Source organism: Plecotus auritus, assembly GCF_963455305.1.
Source record: "Plecotus auritus genome assembly, chromosome: 4".
In the NCBI taxonomy this organism is placed as follows: Eukaryota; Metazoa; Chordata; class Mammalia; order Chiroptera; family Vespertilionidae; genus Plecotus; species Plecotus auritus.
The window spans coordinates 157,471,487-157,492,386 of NC_137775.1; the positions used below are offsets into that span (position 1 = coordinate 157,471,487).

General features: G+C 35.2%; 1 protein-coding gene across 2 annotated transcripts in view; it reads right to left on the reverse strand.

The window, feature by feature from the left end:
* Positions 1-20,900, reverse strand: part of SEMA3A (semaphorin 3A) — a 202,666-nt gene that overhangs the window by 110,136 nt on the left and 71,630 nt on the right. Inside the window, exon 4 of one of the 2 annotated variants that reach the window (XM_080664128.1) lies at positions 18,654-18,773. The exons of the other annotated variant lie outside the window; for it this stretch is intronic. Within the exon in view, the coding sequence (XP_080520254.1) occupies positions 18,654-18,773 (120 nt within the window). The remainder of the gene's footprint in view (positions 1-18,653; positions 18,774-20,900) is intronic. 2 annotated transcript variants of the gene reach the window in all.

The window sequence follows — 20,900 nt, forward strand, 5'->3', positions numbered from 1 at the left end:
TGACCCTATTCATGTCTTGGTCTTCTTTAGAAATAGCTTAAATATTCTTAGGCAAAATTGGGTATTCCAGAATCAGAAATTCTATGGTACATTATACATAACTATTTTATAACCAGTCATTGTTTTATGTTACGTATTATTTATTTTCCAAATGCCTATATAGTTATAAGGGAAGAAATTTATCTTTTATCTGTAAATCCATAATTTTGCTATTATTTTAAAATGAGCACAAAAAGTATTTGTTAAAAATATTTGTTGATTATGACATTTTAAGCCTCTAACTGGTAATTAGGATGATTCCTGTATTATACAGTTCAATTTTATTTACCACTATCATAATGTGTCATGAGTGGCATTCTTTGTGTTTTGTATGCTGATTATGAATACATTTTCACATCTATTTAAAGATGTTAGAATATTTTATCTTCCCTTGACCATAAAATGTGACATATTTAGAAAAATAATGTGAAATGCATGATCCTATTTATTGTTCTCAACTTCCTGCCCAACAAATGAAACCATCATGATATGAAATATTAGTTTTAGATTTCAAAAAGAAGTATGCTATAATTATCCCTTTGATAGCCAAAATACTTTTTTGTTGCCCTAAATATTCTTCAATGGTACAATTTTTTCAGCATTTGAAAAAGTGGGAAGGGGCTTTTATTTCTTTAAAAAGCAAGGTTTTTTGCTTAACGTTTGGGCTCACACTGAGGGAAAAAGTCATTGAAGTAAAGATCTTCCTAAGACCCAATGATGAGTCAATTTAGAGCTGTCAGGAAAAAGAACGCCACCTGGTGAAAAATTACCCATAAGCATGTGTCTCACGCACCACTTTGCAGCATGTTTTCAGAGAGGTATGTAATTCTTCCCCTTAAATGGGAACAGAATTCTCAAGCTCGTAGTGTTCTGTTCGCTATTCCACTTGCAGAAGAACATACGTCACACACGTTGCCATTGCTATAACTGGTACGAATTTTGCCATTTCAAAAACAAAGCAAAGTAAATTCTTTAAGTGTTTTTAACTTCATAGGTACTAACGTATGAAACTTATCAGGTATTAATATTTTGACAAATACCATATTGCAAATATTATAATTTAAAAATAAAAATAGAGTGATGAACTTACTGATATTAGTGCAGTTATAGGTTTGAAGATACCATTTGACAGTTTACAACCTTCAGTTACTTGACTGAAATGAAATATCTAATAAAACATAGTCATTTTTCAAAGTAGTTTAGAATTTATCATGATAAATTCATTATAAGGTACATTTTACAAACAGTGATTTCTTATAACTATGCAGCCGTAAAAGTGAAAGGTTATATAATGTACTGTTGATGCAAACTTGATATTTAAATATTTAAAAATATATAGAGACAAAGTAAGTAAGATATCTAAAATTTCATTTTAGGAAACAATATATTTGAAAATCTCATTATTATTATTATAACATAAATACTTCATGTTTGATATGTTTTATAATAGAATATAAACCAGAGAAATTGTGTTTTGGGAATTTTGGGAAATTGTATCTTATACATTCTCTGAGGAATGAGATAATTCAAACATTATAAAATATCATTTCTATTTTTTGAGTTGTGATAGAACTGTAAGTGCATGTAGTTCTCAGATTTGAAGTTTGATTGGAAAGAAGCTGGCAAGAACTTTATAAGTAAAATCATGGAAGTTTAGGGACTAGGTAAGTCATTTTAAGTATCTCAAAGGGAAAGATCAACATATATGTTTAATATGTACATAGAAATTTGACAATCAATACTGCTAAATCATGAGAAGTTTCCCTTTCCATTTTTCTAAAACATGTATTCTTTAATGTTTGCTCCATAAAAAAATTTGTAGGGAACACAATGTTTGGAGATAATTTGCCTAAATCTGTGCAGGCATAGCCTACCAAATGGCAATAGCATATTTTCTCTGCAAGGAGGAAGGATTCAACCCAAATGCAAAGAAAAGGAAATACACAACATAGAGTTGAAGAAGCAAAGCAAAATGGCATTTAAGCTTTTACCTTAGAGGAAATCAAAGTGGAATCAAATGCATGCTTTTATCTCAGTGACTTTTTTCTATTATAAATAAGACTACTTAAAATCAATACTTTTAAAGTTGTAATAACTAATACTAGTGGTTATTTATTTACTTAAATCAAAAGGATTATCAAGTGTCTAAAATGTATCAGACACTGTGCTGTAGAAAGCTACACAGATTGGTAAAAAGAATAGGCTTTTTCATATAATACTGTATATTTCATATGTAACACGGAGAGAGAAACTGAACTAAAGGAACAATTTATCATGTGGAATGCTGGATTAGGGATGTGGAGGTAGACATAGAATGAGAAGTATTTATTGTCAGAATGCAGAATTTATTCAGCAGAGTGCTTTACAGGTTCAACACATTTGATCACAAGATCCCTTTGAGATAAAATGATATAATTAAGTCCTAATCTAGCTAACACTGTGGTTAAGTCAATGTAGTTTCTAAAAACTCAACCAGGCTTAGAGAAAACTGATTTACTTTGACTCATGTTTTAAGCAATATCCATACTTTTTTCACAATGAATATCCAGATATTAATTGTTTTAGAACTCAAAAGTGAAGAGTTTTCATCAGTATTTTCTGTCTGTCAAAAGCAAGCAGTGATTTTTATGACAATCCTCTTTTTCTAACCTGCCAAGCACTGGAGAATTTTAAAATGCTTTATCTAGAATCTAAATCAGTAATTTATGAACAAAATTAAATGCCATAATATTATAATGTCATTTTCCCCAATAGACACATGCAGGTTGCATTTGTACATAAGTCTGTACACTCTGCTGAATTCTAAAGTCTGAATTCTAGTCAGCCCGCCCTCTATTCTCTGACAGCATAAGTGAGTTAATGTTTTACACCTGCCAAATGCATGCTGTTCACAAAGAGGAAAAGGGGCATTTAAAGAGAGTCAAGGAAACTTGCTCCCTGTCAAACTGCTCAACCTCTGAAATACCTGATTGTTAAGCAGGTTGTGTCATCTCCTGCCAATTAAATCCTGATGGGGGAAGATGAAAGGCAATTCTTTTAGCAAAATAAAATTTGCCTTTATCCTCAGAGAGCTTTAATTCGTAACTCAAACAATGGAGCATAGTTGTTTTTTTGTAATACTACCTTCAGTTATTATCATTTGAATGTTGGTGTGCACATAGTTCTGCCTTTGCCTCCTACTTGTCTCCCTTGCCCTCTCACCTTAAAACTCCCACTTCCCTACACTGTCAGGAAGAGGCTGCTGTTGAACATTGCTCATTATATTTATTGCTTCCTGTGTATTAGTCTTCAGAAGTGAAATGCAGATTTTAGATAAGTGTTATGTTATGAGTAAGAGCATCCAAAGAATCTTTAAGTATCATATTTTATTCAGAGAATTAAATAATTTTTAATCTACTTTAACAAAGGACCCCAAATAAAAATTAATAGACATGCTATTTTTATTACTATTTATTATGTAATCAATTCATTGTTAGCTCAATATGTTTTATCAAAATGGATTTCTTCCTTAATTCATTCTCTCTTTCTTTCCTTTTCACCATCTCTCCTTCCCTTCTTTTTCCTTCCTTCTTTTCTTCCTTTCTTTAAGTTTGGTTATGTATCTCATCCAACTATTTCTTTCCTGATTCACGACATAAGGGCTCTAATAGCAGAATAACTTTTAGTTGCAGATCTGTGTAAATTTTATTGAGAAAGTCTAATTTAAATCTGTTCTCTACTTAAGCCTGAAGGATAAAACAATTTTATCATCATCAACAACAACTAAAGTGCTAAAATTTCAGCATAGTCATGTGTTAATCTGTATGGATTATCCCTGACATAAAAGTGGGATACATGTCAAATGTATAAAACAGCTCATACTGAAAAATGAGTATCTACAAACTTTTAAAGAGACTATTTAGTGTTATTTTTCTAAGGGTTTAAACTGGCTGGGGATTTCTCATTCTAATTTGCACCTTGTGACTTTTTGCACAGGGAAAACACAAGTATAATTAACCCTCGAGAGATGAAGAAATGATCCTCATCACTTCAGAGTTTATGACATGAATCCTATTTGCAAATACGTGTATTAGACAATTCTCTAATCCCTATTACAGAACTTATCATCACAATATATGTATCTATTTAACTAAACTGCCTCCTCACTCATGTTGCTATGAGAGTATATATAATGGTAGTATTTCCTACAATTAATAGAAGTTGGGGAAATGTGCTCTAAGGAAGTAACGCTTAAATTGAGATCGGTGAGATGGATTTATTAAACCCAATATGTGAAGGAAGATCTGTCCAGGAAACAGAAACAATAAGTACAAAGACCTACGAGAAGAGAGACTCAGAATGAAAAGGAGCTGAAAGAGAAAAAGGAACTCCAGAGTGTCAGGAGAGGGAAGGGGAGAGTGGTCCAAGGATACAGAAGTAGGGGGGATCTAAGACCAAAAAGCAGATTTCCCTAATTGCTAGGATTAAAAGGAAGTGATAGGCTACCGTTTGCTTTCTGAGAAGACAGCTCTGACTTCAGTGTGGAGACCAGACTGAAGAGGACAAATGGTGGGGCTGAGGAAAGGGGTGGAGGGGGATATGAGTTAAGAATGTTATTGCATCAAGTGCAGCCATATGTCTGTGTGAACTTTACACCTCTGGTCAAGTGTCCAGCTAATGCACCTGTTACATACAGGCATGATCTTCAAGGTAAATAGCTTCCTTTTTTCTGGTTTCCTAAATACTTTCTCATTACATTTAAAATCACGGCTTCTTGCTATTTTTGCCCATGATTCACGCTCTCTGACCTCAAACAGGGTTCACTATCCTAAACTTCAAGTGTGTGTATTTTCAAAGTTTCTTTTTTATTATATGTTAGAAGAAATTATGGCCAATTCAAGAGAAAGGGTCCTCTGCCATTACGTTTCAAGGTTAAGGTTCTAATGTCATTATTATACCCATGTATTGCAGAATATTCTATTACAATGATGGTCATGCTCACAAAAGAATGTCACACATGTGCAGACATAAAGGTTTGGAACAGCTGCTGTAATATTCAGAATCTTAGAAAGCACTAAATTACATGATAGCAAAATTTATACTTATAACAGTATAATATGATATTGATTCTAAAAACAAAACCACCATCATCATCAGCACCATCCTTTGGGATACAAAGACTCACCAACCAAAAAGTCTCCCAAATTTATGAAGTACTGATGAAAAGATGTTTGCCTTGGATATTTGCAAGAGCTGAGTGATGGAAAATGTCCAGGCTAATTCCATCTGTATACAGAACTGATCCATTTCAAAACAATCATGGGCCCACAATAAATATTTATTTCCTTACATGGAAAATAGACTTAAGTCTGTATTTACAAATATGTGTTCAGGCAGTCTAAATTGAGTTATATTTCTTATATTACACCCATATATTTTTTCACTATGGATATAAACACACTACTTAGAATATGTATCGTATATAATTGTGCATACAAAGATTACATACACATATTATATAAATATTTCCCATTGAACACATTTGTAGAGAACTACTACAGGAATTATAAATACTTTAAATATAAATCAAACTGCATTTACTAGCTTTCTTTCTAAAGCAGACATATCTTTGTACCTATTGAGGTCTGTGACTATTAAATAACTTTGTTTCTGCAATTTATCTCTTTCTTTTCTCATGCTCAATGTCAACACTCCATTAGAATTCACCCTGTTCATTAAACCTTTTTTCTAACAGATGTTGCCTTTTTTTCCTTTTACTCTTTCATGTTATCCTGGAAAGATCAAAGCATTCAGTCATTTCTGTCCATTGTACCCAAGAGGTGTGTGGGTGAAATTTTGCATGATTGTTATGTTCAGGTTGCTTTCTTAATGTTTTCAATTATTTTCTTTGATAATATTTTATATGTGTTGATTGCTTCAATAGCATTTTAAATCTAGCTACTTTTATTAAATAAAAGAAAATAATGTAAAGTATTGAAACCACACTCAAATTGTATATGTTTTGAAGAGACAATTGATTTATTCACAATAGATATATGTTACCTTTGTGAAAATTATCATAAAAATTTTACCTGAAATTACATAATTTATAATTAGACCATGAATGCATGAAGAAAAAAAGTAAGACAACCATTTTAAAAAAATAATTGTCTAAAAAATAAAAGTAATTGTCTAATATTTATTTTATTTTAATTTTGAATAAAATCCTTATGAATACCTTAAATCCATGGAAAAGTGTGACTTCCATATGCTTTTATAAGTTTGGCAAGTGAAAGTGAAGGCAATATGGTGTAATGGAAAGGACTCTGAGTTAGCTGTCAGGAGACTGAATTTAAGTTCAGCTTTTACCAATAAATAGCTATGGAATTTGAGAATATTATTTAACCAATCTGAGTTTACATTATAAAATGAGGAATAGGAGTTAGAGGAGCTATGCAGTAACTGTAAGCTATAGTATTTTTTAAACATGTATTTTTGAGCAAGAATTTTATGAAAATTGTGGTCAGAGTTTAACTCTGAACATATAACATTTTTAAAAATAAGATATCAGGTATTGCTGAGCTTTGTGTTCAGTGTAGTATTTTGCTTAAGTAGTTATGCATATATAACATTTTCCAACTTAATTCTTTTGTACTAAAATATTCCAAATAAAATATTTTTCTTAGCAGCATAGTTGAAAAATAATGGGGATTACTGAATATTTCAGACTTTAATAAGTACAACGTAGAAAAGTGAGTAGGATTAACATTTTTGTCATTCATATGCCAAATGCAAATTTTATTTTGTTTATTTTTATTTCACCTAAAGTTGATATTAAGCAAGAGACTAGAAACTACTGATTGCCTATGATGCACTTTATAAACTAGAGTGTGTCAAAGCACTTCTAATTTTTGGGATGTTTGCTTGGTAAAAAAGATAACATTATAATTAATTATCAGTTACATAATCTATACCCATTCGTTAGATAAGTTATTATACCATATTCTAGACGGAAAAAAGACTTTTGCATATATTTACGATACTCTGCAATTTTAGCATGAATTAAAAACAATTCCATATTGTTGTCAGCAAAAATTTGAGGCAATATCAAAGTAGTATCCAAGCTTACTATCTGATCTAATACAAATAATAGATATTTCTCCTGGAAATATTACATTTGCCTCCAAAATTTAGGCCTGCTAAGGGCAAGTAAATGTGGGACACTAGACATCCATCATTTCCAGGTTAAGTAATTTAAATATGAGGTAAGACAGCTATTAAATGCCAACAAAATATAAATCAAAAGAAGAAAAGTTTGCCAGGATAAAAGCATTTAAAAGGAGCTTGAACCCTGGCATGTATACAAAACTGCATTAGCAAAACTAGAAAGATCCAGACTCAGCCTCTGCATAAAGCTTTGTGATAATCTCAAATGAGTTAACTACTTGAAATAGAAGCTGGTCTTGTACTTCTTAGTCAGTAACTTATTTTTTAAGTGTATATGCCTAGTGTGTACTAGGTAAGTATTTTTAAATCACTAGAGAAATCTTGGTGTATAATAATGTTTAGGAGACCAGTTTAATGTCATTTCAGTGGCAGCAAAAGTCACACACACAATGAATCAGTGACAGGCCTGCGAATTGATTTTAAATCCCATTAGACTCCCTTTCTAACCACTCAGCAATTCCTGAGATTGCTTTCAGTGACCAAGGATGCACAATTGAATTAAAATGGCAGATTGGAAAATAAAAATAAAATAAAAATGGAAATAGTCATTCTGTGCAGTTTGATATCTGACAATTTGAAATGCTATACATAAATATACAGATCTCAAAGCTGTATTCAGGTACTATTATCAAATTTCTATCACTTACATAGGAATGAATTTAAATTACTAAAGTATAATAGCAAAATGTGCAATGATAGAAATAATTGTATTAAAAAAAATTGAAGGCCTATGCCATTCATTTTTTTAGGCAATGTTTCTTTAAATATTTGTTCTAGCTAAAATTTCTAAAGATACATAAATGCAAAATCAAATTTCAGTAAAAGTGAAATTATTCCCTCCAAATAGGTTAATATTTTAATATCTTTATAGGCAGAGGTAGCTTGATAAGGCCCATTTACATTAAGCAAAATGGAATCAATATATGCTTATCTTTAGTTATTTGATAATTTCTATGCCATATAAAATTAAGCATTTTCTGTTTATTAGAGATTTTAGAATGCTATCCATATAAATATATTGATACCAAGACTTTTCTGTGTTCTTGAAATATTACATGATCACAATATTAAGAAAAATTGAAAGGGCATGTTTCAGTGCTAAGTTCACTTTGAATGAAATTTGGAAAACTCATTAATTTTTAAAAATATTTTAAGAACTCTGTTTCAAGTATATTCATATTAGTGGTATATATTTTGATTTTCCCTTTGGGGTAAAATTGAACTACAACTTTCTTTGATTGTAGAACATTACCAGTCTCCTGTGTATGAGTGAAAAAACAGTAGGTAGGTTTTGTCTTTGTTCGACACCTAGATTAAATATAGAGGAAATGAGTGGAAACAGAAAGTAATTGTTTGTATTGGGTATCCTAGCACTTCTTTTACTGAAACATGACTCCCTGATTAATATTATTTACCATATCCCTTTAAAGGATTCCATGAACTTGTCACTGCATGAAATTCTACCAAGCTGATAGGCACTGTCACCTTTACAGCACAAAGAACTTAATGCTCTTTAAAGAAGGTTCCTAATAATGCAAGTTGTAATTTATTTTACTTGAAATTAAATGTTTGAGCCCAGCCAGCATGGCTCAGTGGTTGAACATCGACCTATGAACCAGAAGGTCAGGGTTCGATTCCTGGTTGGGGCATATGCCAGGGTTGCAGGCTCAATACCCAGCATGGGGTGTGCAGGAAGCAGCCGATCAATGATTCTCTCTCATCATTGATGTTTCTATCATTCTCTCCTTCCCCCCTCTCTGAAATAAAAAAATATTTTTAAAAAGAAATTCAATGTTTGAGAGGGTTTAGACCCGAGTATTAATGAGCACATAATACATATTGTTGCATATGGCAGGATTTCCTATTCTGTTGTATGTATATACCACATTTTCTTTATCTGTTTATAGATGATGGTCATTTAGTTTGTTTCCTTATCCTAACCATTATGAATAATGCTTCAATTAACCTGAAGGATGTTATGCTAGGTAAAATAAGCTAGTCACAGAGGACAAACACTTAATTGTTGTACTTCTATGAGAATTCTAAAACAGTCAAGTCAGAGAAAGAGAATAGAATGGTTGCCAGGGGCTGGGAGTTGGGAGAAATGGAGAATTGCTGCTTAATGGGTATACAGTTATAAATGAGGAATAAAGTTCTAGAAATCGGCTGCACAACACTTTGCCTATGATCAACAATACTGAGTTGTATACTCAAAAAATTAAGAGAGTAGATTCTGTGTTAAGAATTCTGACCACAATAAAAAAAAATTAATGAAAATCCTTACATGGTACAGCATCATACAAATGAGGTATAGTTGGTACAGTACTGACATTCAGGCCAAATGTTATGATAGCTATGATTACAGTTTACTAGTTGTATGATGACCATCCAATATGCCAACAATGATAGTCATTAATATTAATAAAAAATGAAAAAAAACATAGAGAGAGGTTACATCAGGAGATAAATTGGGCAGAATAACAAGAGATAAATCAAATATGTAATTTTCATAATAAACTCACAGAATCAGTATAAACTATTATGCAATAATAATATTACAAGTATAGCATGGCTTGGTGATTTTTCATTTAAAATCACTCTAAGTACTATACAGGTGTGAGCAAAAGTAGGTTTACAGTTTCGAGTTCACAAAACAAAGTTTATTTTTGTATTTTTTATTAATTATTGTATTATTTATTTGATTAAAACTATAAACTTAGTTTTGCCAACCCATGTATATCTTGTTTCCTTTTTTAAAGTTAATTTTTATTTTTTAAACAAAGTGTGCTTAAATTGCTTTCACATATGCATTTCACAAAATAGCCTTCTCTGGATTTACAACCATGGAGAACCCACAATTTTATGAAATGGTATGGGCGAGAAATTCACATAATTTTGCATATGACAGCTTACTTGATATTTTAGGCACAGCATAAATTCATCTTATTTGCAGACTCATGAAGTGAAAATTAAGTGTGCATGGATCCCAATATGCTACAAAACATGTTTGTCTAATTATCACAGAAGAACTGGAAAACCATTTTTCCACTGAAGAGTTTAATATTGTCATCATCTCAGGTGTATTTGAAATAGTGGCTTGGGATATTTAGATGTTATTTTGATTTGTTTTCCAATGAGAAATTTAGGTACTACTTAGTGTCTTTCACTCAATATCAGTCTAGACTCTGATAATGTCACATAATCATTTGCCATAGTCTCAAAATGGATGTATCTACCTGTCCATTCATTTCCCCCACATTTACACCAAAAATATGTTTTGAAACCAATTGTAGCAAAAATAGTAGCCTTTTCCTAAAAATTTGTATCTCTTAACTAGCTTCTCCAAACTCAACTTGATCCTAATTTTCAAGCCTCCTTATTTTGAAAATCCCTATATTCTATGCACAATGAGATACTGACCCTTTCCTTGTTGGCTTTTCATGTCTCTGTTCTCCTATTCACTGTTCTTACTGTCTTGATTATCTCCCAAACTCATCCATACTTCACCCATTTTTTCAAAGCCCAGCTTAAATGTGATGGCCTTTATTCATGTCACCAGTCAGCAAGTGTTCCTTATTTGCACTCACCACCTTGTTTAAATTAGGCACACATTAATTTTTTTTTGAAATACAAAATAAACAGGAAAAAATCCCTGACTTAATCCCCTAAATTCGAATTGATGATTTTACCCTTTATCTTCTACTGCATGCTGCTGGTACTTCCTTTTAAAGGAGTGATTTCTAGACCAAACATCATGCTTACCTTAGGCCCATTACAAAATACCCATGGAAATCTTAAATTTCTCATCAGTAAAATGGGGATACTAAGAGTACCTACTTCATCAGATTTTATAAAGATTAATTGAGGTAATACATTCAAAACAGGTGGTATAATATCCTATCTAATAAAGAGGGAATATGCTAAGTGACCCTCATGCCATCGCAAAGATGGCGGCACCCACAGCCAATAAGGAGGGAATATGCTAATTGACTGCCACACCCTCAAAGATGGCGGCACCCACAGCCACAAGATGGCAGCGCCCAGTGCCCTCGGCCATGCCAGGGCGGCAGGTGCATGGCAAGGCTGGGCCTACCCCCAGGCAGGCCCGGCCACTCCGCACGCCAGCCTCCAGAGTCCCCCAGTCCCCTCAGCCCCCCAGCCACCCAGGGCTGCCCAAGGCTCAGGTAACCAGGGCCGGCTGAGGCTTGCACTGCCCGCAGTGGCAGCAGCTAAAGTGTGATGGGGCATTGCCTTCCCCTGATCGCCAGGTCGCCTCCTGCCCCTGAGGGCTCCCGGACTGTGAGAGGGGGCAGGCCTGGCTGAGGGATCCCCCTCCAGTGCATGAATTTTCAGGCACCGGGCCTCTAGTGTGTGTGTGTGTGTGTGTGTGTGTACACTATATATATATATCCTATCTAACAAAAGAGTAATATGCAAATTAACCATCACTCTGCTACACCCACAAGCTACGCCCACCAGCCACGCCCACCAGCCAATCAGAGTGAATATGCAAATAAACCCAACCAAGATGGCTACAGCCACAGAGAGCAGGAGGGAGGCTTGGGTTTCCCTGGCGATGGAGGAAGCCAAGCTTTCTGCACACCCTGGCCGGCCAAGGCCTCTGCTTAAAGCTACAAAGTTTCAATTACATAAATCCAAAAAAAAATGGCTGCTGCCACGGAGCAAGCAGAAGGCTTGGCTCTGCTCCAGGCTACAAAGTTTCAATTGTAGAAGATAAATAAACCCCAGATACCAGGGCCTCCACTTGGGTCACCAGGGGGCGTGGCCAGCCTGCAAACCACCACAGGCCCCTCTCCCAGGCCGCCCCACACCCCAAGGGAACCCCCACCCTGATCCGGACACCCTTCAGGGCAAACCAGCTGGCCCCCACCCGTGCACCAGGCCTCTATTCTATCTAATAAAAGAGTAATATGCAGATTGACCATCACTCCAACACACAAGATGGCTGCCCCCATGTGGTCAAAGATCCTGCCCCCATGTGGACACAAGATGGCCACCACAAGATGGCCAGCAGGGGAGGGCAGTTGGGAGGGACCAGGCCTTCAAGGGAGGGCAGTTAGGGATGACCACGCCGACAGAGGAGGGAAGTTGGGGGCGACTGGGCCTGCAGGGGAGGGCAGTTAGGGGTGACCAGGCCTGCAGGGGAGGGAAGTTGGGGGCAAACAGGCTGGCAGGGGAGCAGTTAGGCATCAATCAGGCTGGCAGGGGAGTGGTTAGGGGGTGATCAGGCTGGCAGGCAGAAGTGGTTAGGGGCAATCAGGAAGGCAGGCAGGTGAGCAGTTGGGAGCCAGTAGTCCTGGATTGTGAGAGGGTTGTCCCACATTGGAGAGGGTGCAGGCTGGGCTGAGGGACAACCCCCCCCCAGTGCATGAATTTCGTGTACCAGGCCTCTAGTATACTAATAAAAGGACTGTGGCCTTGACTCCATAACGCGGAACGACCAAACAACCGGTCACCAGGAGGTCCAGAGACCAGAACACTGCGGTCCCAGCAGCGACATGCACCCCCGATCGCGGGCGTGGCCGGCCTGCAAACTGCCGGAGCCCTAAGCCCAGGCCAGCCTCACTGCCCAGCGGGGACCTGCACCCTGATCTGGGGCATGGTTGGCCTGCAAACTGCCAGAGCCCCAAGCCCAGGCCAGCCTCACCCCCAGTGGAATTGATCCTTGGGGAATCAGCCATTGGTCAGCTTGCTGTCAGTGGCCTAACAGCCAGGAATCCCATTCACCCGCACCCAGGACTCAGACAGGTTGTTATTGTTTATTTATTAATAAATTTATATATTACTTTCATATACATTTTTCTCATTTTCTTTAATCTCTGACACTTCTATCATAGAGAAAGGGCAAGTAGTGATATTAAAATATTTCTTCTAATTAATTCCCTTTCAATGTGCATGAATTCATGCACCGGGCCACTAGTACCATATATATATATATATATATATATATATATAAATTGCTCAATCACTATTAGTCGTTGGGAGTATAATTGCTATTATTATGATATCTTCACCTATGTTGAAGTTAAATTTTCATGTATATGTGAGTCATCTGAGGTAGACATTTGCATTTCTATTCCTCAACATTACTATTAGGGCCTTGCTTAGGAAAATGCTTCCTGTATTTTTACTAGTCCATTTTATCTCTATTGAATCATTTATCTGAATATAAATTGTTTCCAATATGACTTGGGCATTGATTGTCACAGTTAAGAATTGTAGCTATAAATCTAAAGAGCCCTTATTATAAATGCCTCCATTATGCCCTAGTGTTCCCTCAAATCTATTTGATAAAACCTCTTTTATCATTATATCTTTTCTTTTCACCTTAGTGCTATTTTCATTATGTCACACTGATTCTCATCACCAATCTTTGCTATTTTTACTTCCTCAGATCTCATCCTATCCAAACTGACTCCTCATACAATGCTTAGGTCCAGCCTTACCTCTATAAGCCTACAACTGACAACCCTGATTGCTCTCCACTGCACCCCATGATCTCTCTTTTTATTCTCTACATGTACTTTCTCTTTTATTTATCGTTGGTGCAGTCAACCCACACCTTAGCAACTTACATAATGATATATCTTCATGGCTTTCTATAATGGCATATGTTGGCTTTCAAGATTTATAAGGGTAGGTCCTTCCCACATGAAAAGTGTAAGTGCTTTCATTAGAAATGCATGAATCTGAAGCAGAAAGTCCAGAGTTAGATACAAACAAAGCTGTGACATCACATTTACCTTCTCAATGTCCCAGAACAATGGTGATTTCTTTTCCTTACTGTCAGAAATAAGGACCTTACCCTTTGAGACAGCAAGGAGGGACCTGGAGAGTATTATGCTAAGTGAAATAAGCCAGTCAGAGAAAGACAAGTATTAAGACTTAAATGGCACTTAGGTCATGAGGACTGTTACTAAGAGCAGTTGATTTAAAGTTTTGCATTAAAGCAAACTCTTATTCTTGGTGGAAGGGGAGACCCTAGCAAAACATTGTTTTTTATATCTATATATTGGTTGTCATTGTAGAAATGACCTTATAGATAGCCATTAAGCTTCACTGCATTTCTTAACATTCCTTTGGTTCTATCATAAATTGAGATCATGGCATTATGAGAGTATTTATAAAGTTAATACTTTCCAGCTCTCATCTGGGTCCATCTTTCCTTGATTTCCTGCTCAATATATAGAAGAGGCTCATTTGGAATTTGAGAAAACATCCAGAGACTTCTCTGAAAAGCTATAGTTGTCCTAAACACATACAATTTCTTAACAGATGTAAGTTTGAAGGGGAAATAACATATACCATAAGCCATTTGGGAATATTCTGTCTCTTAAGGATGACTTACATTTTTCACTTGAGTGGCATGGATGCTAACAGCTTAAACATAAAACTCATCTGTATTCTAGCTCTGAATCATTCCTTCCATGAACTCTGAATGCATTTTTATGATAAACACATACATGTGTATGAAGTATGTGACCTCACTGGCAGTTATCTGCAGTGTCTAGTACTATTGGCAGATACCCAAGAATTGATTGACACACATCTTATAGAACTGGAGTTAATTAATATGTCTATCAATTCCCAAATGTACTACAGGAAACAGAAAATCTCTTTAATACAACAATCAATGACATACTGTGTGTGGTCAGAATGCATTCACTATACAGTAAAAGTAAGTTTTGAAATACAATATTCAAAAGTATAAATATTGCTCTTAAAATGCTAGGAGAGTAAAATAGGATCTATTTAGCTAGGGAGTAAATTGCAAACTGTTTATCATTTTTAAAAGGAATTGTTAATTTCCTCCAACAAGATCTGAAGCTCTTAAGTAATAAATAGAAGCTTTATTTACTTCAAAAGTGATGTCTTTATTTTGGTGGCCATTGGCCATCTGAATTGGTAAGTCCATCATGTCATTTTCTAACAAAAGGTTTCAATAATCCTGGGAACTCATGTAAGACAATGAGTTATATTAAAGGAAGAACACTGCGAAGAAAAAGTGAAAGTAAAGTGTCCATTTAATCCATGCTAAAAGCAAAAATCAAAATGTCTTTTTTCTTGTATGATAAAATCATTTATAATATGTAAGGGCTGGGCAGAGTATAAATGAAATTATTTACTTATTTTATGTAGTGCAGGGCAGGTAACAGCAAAGTATACATATTACTTCTAAACTAAAAGCTAGGACAAAGATGTGTCATGTTTTTATCTGAAAAACCATCATTGTAAATAAAGTTACTAAATGCAAACTTCATGAAAGTTTATGAACTCTGAAAATTCTGCTCTTGGTCTGACTGCTATTTTGTTTCTTTCTCTTCCAGTCTTTTCATTAACCTCATTCTTTTCCTAACTGTATGAAGCACACATTGTTTCTGTTATCAAACTCCCCAAATAGCATAACTGTTTAAATCCAAGGGTAGTGTTCTCAGTATCCGTATAGATCAATTTAAAACAGATTCTCTCTTAAGAAAGCTTAAGCACTGAAAATTAAATTTCATGTCATCTAGACAAACTATCTTGATAATTTCTTTTCCAGAATTTCCTAGATAGACTGTCTAGACGGCTCCAAATCCCCTAGGTAATTGCATAATCATCTTTTCACTGACTTCCTAAACAGTCTGGAACAGTATTTCTCAATATACAGTTGCCATAGAAATGAAGCTCAGTGGAGCTTCTAAGAGAAGACCTCTCTTAAAGGCTCTGAGCTTCAGAATTTCAGAAAAATCCTTGCACCCCAATATTCCGCATCAAAAGAGATTTAATGGAATCTTTATTTGTTTTTTTCAGTCGAAGAAATGGCCTCATTTGCATGAGTAAATGGCCTGTGTCCAGAACCTGTACCTTTCCATTCCCCTTCCACCCATAAGTCAGCAATGAATAATTAATTGATGAGCTGAGAAGGAATATGCTGTGAACTCTATGAAATAGCAACTGCAAAAATAAAACAAAATGGACATTCTTTTGGAAAATGATAAAAATAGGGGAACAATATGTAGTATTTTAATTTAAGGTCATCAATGTCATCTAAGCTTCAAATTTAAAAATGTAGGAAAATGAGACAAGTGCAGAATCACCTGGCAACAAAGAGAGCTCAGTGCCATAATTTGCATCCTCTGATGAAGTGAAGTACATTTAAGAGGCAAAGTGACACTTAAATACTAACATGAAAGAGAGCAGTGGCTTTCAGCCCTGAGATGCAAATATATATTTTCAAAATGGTAACTGATATTTGCAGCACCTACTACCTATTAAACTCTCATAACAACTCTATGAGGTACGGACCATTCCCTATCACTTTCTAGGTTAGAAACAGAGACAGGAAAAATAAGTAGCTTGCTCTATTTCAAGCATCTAGTATTAAATTGAGATTGGACAAAAGTCCTGCAGTCTGATGTCAGAGGGCATGCTTTTAACAATGATGGGATTAGAACTCCTTGAGTTTCTACAGCAAAAATGCCAATGGGTTGCTAGGAGGGTTGGAAGGCAGTTGGAGGTAAGTGGTCAAACTCTCACTTAAAATATATGAATACTGAGGATCGAAGAGGATTTGTTTAGTTTTGTTTTACACACTGTGAGGCAGAGTCTCAGAGAGGTTAAGTAATTTTCCAATGTTCTACAGCTAGTACATTGTAGAACAAGATCAAAGCCAGATGTGACACCATCTAACCTGTGATTGAAGCTCAGCTCTCCTGACTCCATTGCTCTGACAGCATGATGCCTGGCATACAGATGCATAAAGTACAATATAATATTAGGGAATTCTCTAGAGCTATCTCAAGAGTATTAAAAAAGTGGAGCAATCACTCAAGTCCATTTTCTAGGGCCCCTGATGATAGAAAATGGCTAAGTAGGCAAAGAGGGAGAGTGTGCCAAGTCTCCAGTACTATGTGCAGGAAATGATTCCTGATTTCACCAATATGAAACAAGCAATTTAAGTAAAACTGCCTTTCCTTAAAGTTAATTTTTTACTTGGGTATGCCCTGGCCTGTGTTGCTCAGTGGTTGAGCATTGACCTATGAACCAGGAGGTCACGGTTCAATTCCTGGTCAGGGCACATGGTTGCTGGCTCAATCCCCAGTGGGGGGCATGTAGGAGGCAGCCAGACAATGATTCTCATCATTGATGTTTCTATCTCTTTCTCCCTTCTCCCTTCTTCTCTGAGATCAATAAAAACATATTTAAAAAACACCTCTTGGGTATGTTGCAAGTACAGTATACATGCTTGTGAGTAAGAGAAGGAGGAAGGATGTGGTGGGGAAATAGAGGGGCAATTATCTAAACTGGTTTGACCTGAGGAAAATGTTTAATCTTATCTGGCTCAACAAGAAAGTAATAATAATGGTACATAGTCTAGAAACCATATCTAGACATCTCTAAGGTGTCTTATTAAAAAAAAAAAAGTTACAACACTGTTTTGATCTCTAAGCCTTTGGGTTGAAAGAACACATTTGTATCACTTTAGGACATCTTAAAAATAATTTGGAGATCCTGGAGTTTATGTTATAAAGAAGTGGCTAACATGTAAATTATATTTTATCTTTAGGGTTCCAGAAATATCCTGGGAACAAATCCTTTATTTGCTAAGTATTTCTGAATTCCAATTTGGAAGAAAACTCTGTCACAAATGATTTTCTCACTGCATAAATGTGTTTATTCTTAGGATTTTGAGCCAGAACTTATAAAAGGGCTTATAATTGAAGGATATTGGTAAGCCCAATTCATGAAACTACTTTCAATATTAGTAACTTTTCCTTTCAATATTCCCCTAATTTCAATTTTTACTTAAATTTACCTCATTTTAATCTCCTCATCAAACTTTCTCACTAAAACATCTTTTAGGAATCATAAACATATTAAAGAAACATTTTTCCATATCACCAACATAATAGCCAAAAATATAAAAATATCACTGAGCTGAGCTAGAACACGTATGAAAATAATTGAGGTCAAACATGAGAGCAGATCGTTGTGCACATGTATGGCATTCTTTTATAATCCCTAGGCAGAAGAAAACAACTGGGGTGGCAGACACTTCTGACTGAGGATGGAAATGGAGGGGAAAGCTGGCAATAAAAAATGAAGGAGAAAACAGTGCGCACTCAGCCGGCTGACATCTGCCACACATGCAAAATGGATTTGACTCCGTCATCCAGGGCGAAAGCAAGTGCTTCCTTCCTTCCTTCCTCCTGTTCCATAGTTAGCCTTGAGTGATGGTCTCATTGTTTTTGCATTCACAGATTAAAATGAATAACAGCATTTGAATTTGAAGTAGTTCTCACTGAATATGAACCAGAAGTTAAATGAGCTGCAGAAATCAGTAATGAAGCATTTGAATAGGAAGAGGTCATGGACAAACACTGTTTTTTAAAAGCCAGCTTTACCTCAGGATGATGTCCAATTTCAATGTAGGTGCAAATCGGATGAAAAGCCCCCGTGCCACAGGCGTACAAGTGAGTCTGATTATAAGCTTTAAGCACCTTGATGAAATTAGCACATTCTTTCTGTAAGGCAAAAGGAAAAGCAGTGAGTTCTAGCAGGCAGCATGCCTGAGGTATCCTCGGTGTTGAGTATGATTGAACAGATTTTTTTGTGTCCTTTTCACAGCATTAGTAGGGTTTATTATTCTATTGTTTGCTCATATTTTTATATGAACTGAAAACATTGAAATTCTTAGTTTTCCGGGGGGGGGGGGGTCGCTAAATAAAATATTTTGTTGTACTAAATCTTTTAATAAAAATATTTGTAATTTATTTATTCAAAAGTAGAATAAATGTAGATAACCAATCTATAATCAAAGGTACATTTTCTAGAAATGAGACAAACAGAAAGTGGTTTGATTAATCAATAAATTAGGTAAATAATACAAAGGTGATTTTTTTCAAAAATCAGCTTTGAATTTAATTTTAGAAAAGGAAAACAAAAGTAAAGATAATATGCACTTCTTTTAAACATGAAGTTTAATATCAATAGTAACCCATGATGATGGGCAGTCGACTTTGAACTTCAGAAGTGCTGCTTGCTAATGAGCTCTATAGACCCTAAGAAGTTAGGGCCACCTTCTCCTGGAAACGTCGCTTCAGCCTCAAAGACAATTTGGGTATATTTAAGGTGAGATAAAGATGGTAGAGTTTGGAGTATTTATAGGCTAAAGGATGTTTTGTAGAGCAAGTATAATTACAAAGTACTTTCAGAAAGTTCATGGACATCCTGAACCTATACATGAAACTCCCTGCCTAGTGAGTCATGGATTTCCCAGGAGGGAAGAAAGAAAAATTATTAATGATGAGTAAATTTTAGTCATGTTTTGGTATTATTTATAGAAGTTTAGACATGCCTGGAAAGTTATTTTCTGAATAAGATATCAGATAAGAAATAAAATGGATAAAATTATTTACATTCTTTCTGTAGATTGTATTCTATCTGTAAATCCTATGGAAGAAAATACTTTTCTATGAGCAAACAGGAATATTAGCCTTTTGTCCCTGTTGAGGAAAGATTTGAGGGAAATCTCAGATATTCATAATATAAGTTGAATAATTTTATTGTCCCAAAAGTTCAAAGCAAGAAAGACCCAATTTTAAGAAAATATTTTAAATAGATGAACTATATCAATATTGTAAAAAGAAAACTCAAACTCAAAATAGCTTAAAAATGTTATGGTCTACTATCAAGTCACAAATCCTAAAAATTGAATATTTTAGGAAAATACGAGTTCATCATAGAATATATAACATCCATTGAAAAATATACAATTGAGTATTTATGTGATAAATAAAACTGCACTAAAAAGTACTCTGTTATTGATCGTGCACTTTGTTAATTCGTTTTGTGTTTTTGCCTATAGAGATTTGGAATTAAGACCCACCTATGTCACTAGAAGTGCAGGCAAAGTGTAAAAGCAGACTATAGTGCAAACAAGTTGGGAAGCATTATAGAGACTGGGTTGGTCCTAGCACTGTAACACTCCAAAAGTCACTCTCTGTGACATGTGACTGACAAAGTGAGAGCTCAGAATGCATTGGGCCTGTGTAGTCAGTGGGAGTTTATAACTGAGGTGTTACAGTAACTTGAGTACATTTCCACACCACATCTGTATTCTGTGCTTGCAGCTAATGATTGGGTCTTAACTCTATTGTCTCCATAAAAGAAATGGGGCAGACAACCAAATGAAGAGAATAATTGATATTTAAATTCAAATAATTGCTTCCCATCAGCACAGATTTTTCTAGGATGAAACCTGAGGATGTCTTATAAATATATTGTCCTCAAACTGAGTTAGAGCTATTTAAAGTGAAATATATAACTTTCAAGTTAGGACTCCTCATGCTTTCTTAACATATGCTGAGTAGTTTAGGAGAGTAACTACAATAAACATCTAATTTTTCCCACTGTTATTGCTACCTGGATCCTGAATTTTACTTGTGTCTGGTAATACATTAAAACATAAAATTAAGCTCTGAAACCAACGGATTTTTCAAGTTGCTATGAAGAAACATTTCCTAGCATAAAGGGTATGTGGATCTCAGCCATGTTTCACTTTGAACATGGTACATCTTAGGAAAAACTGTGAAGCAGCTATAACAACTTCCAAGACTCTTAGCAACAAACTCCCTGTTCTGTAACAGTTT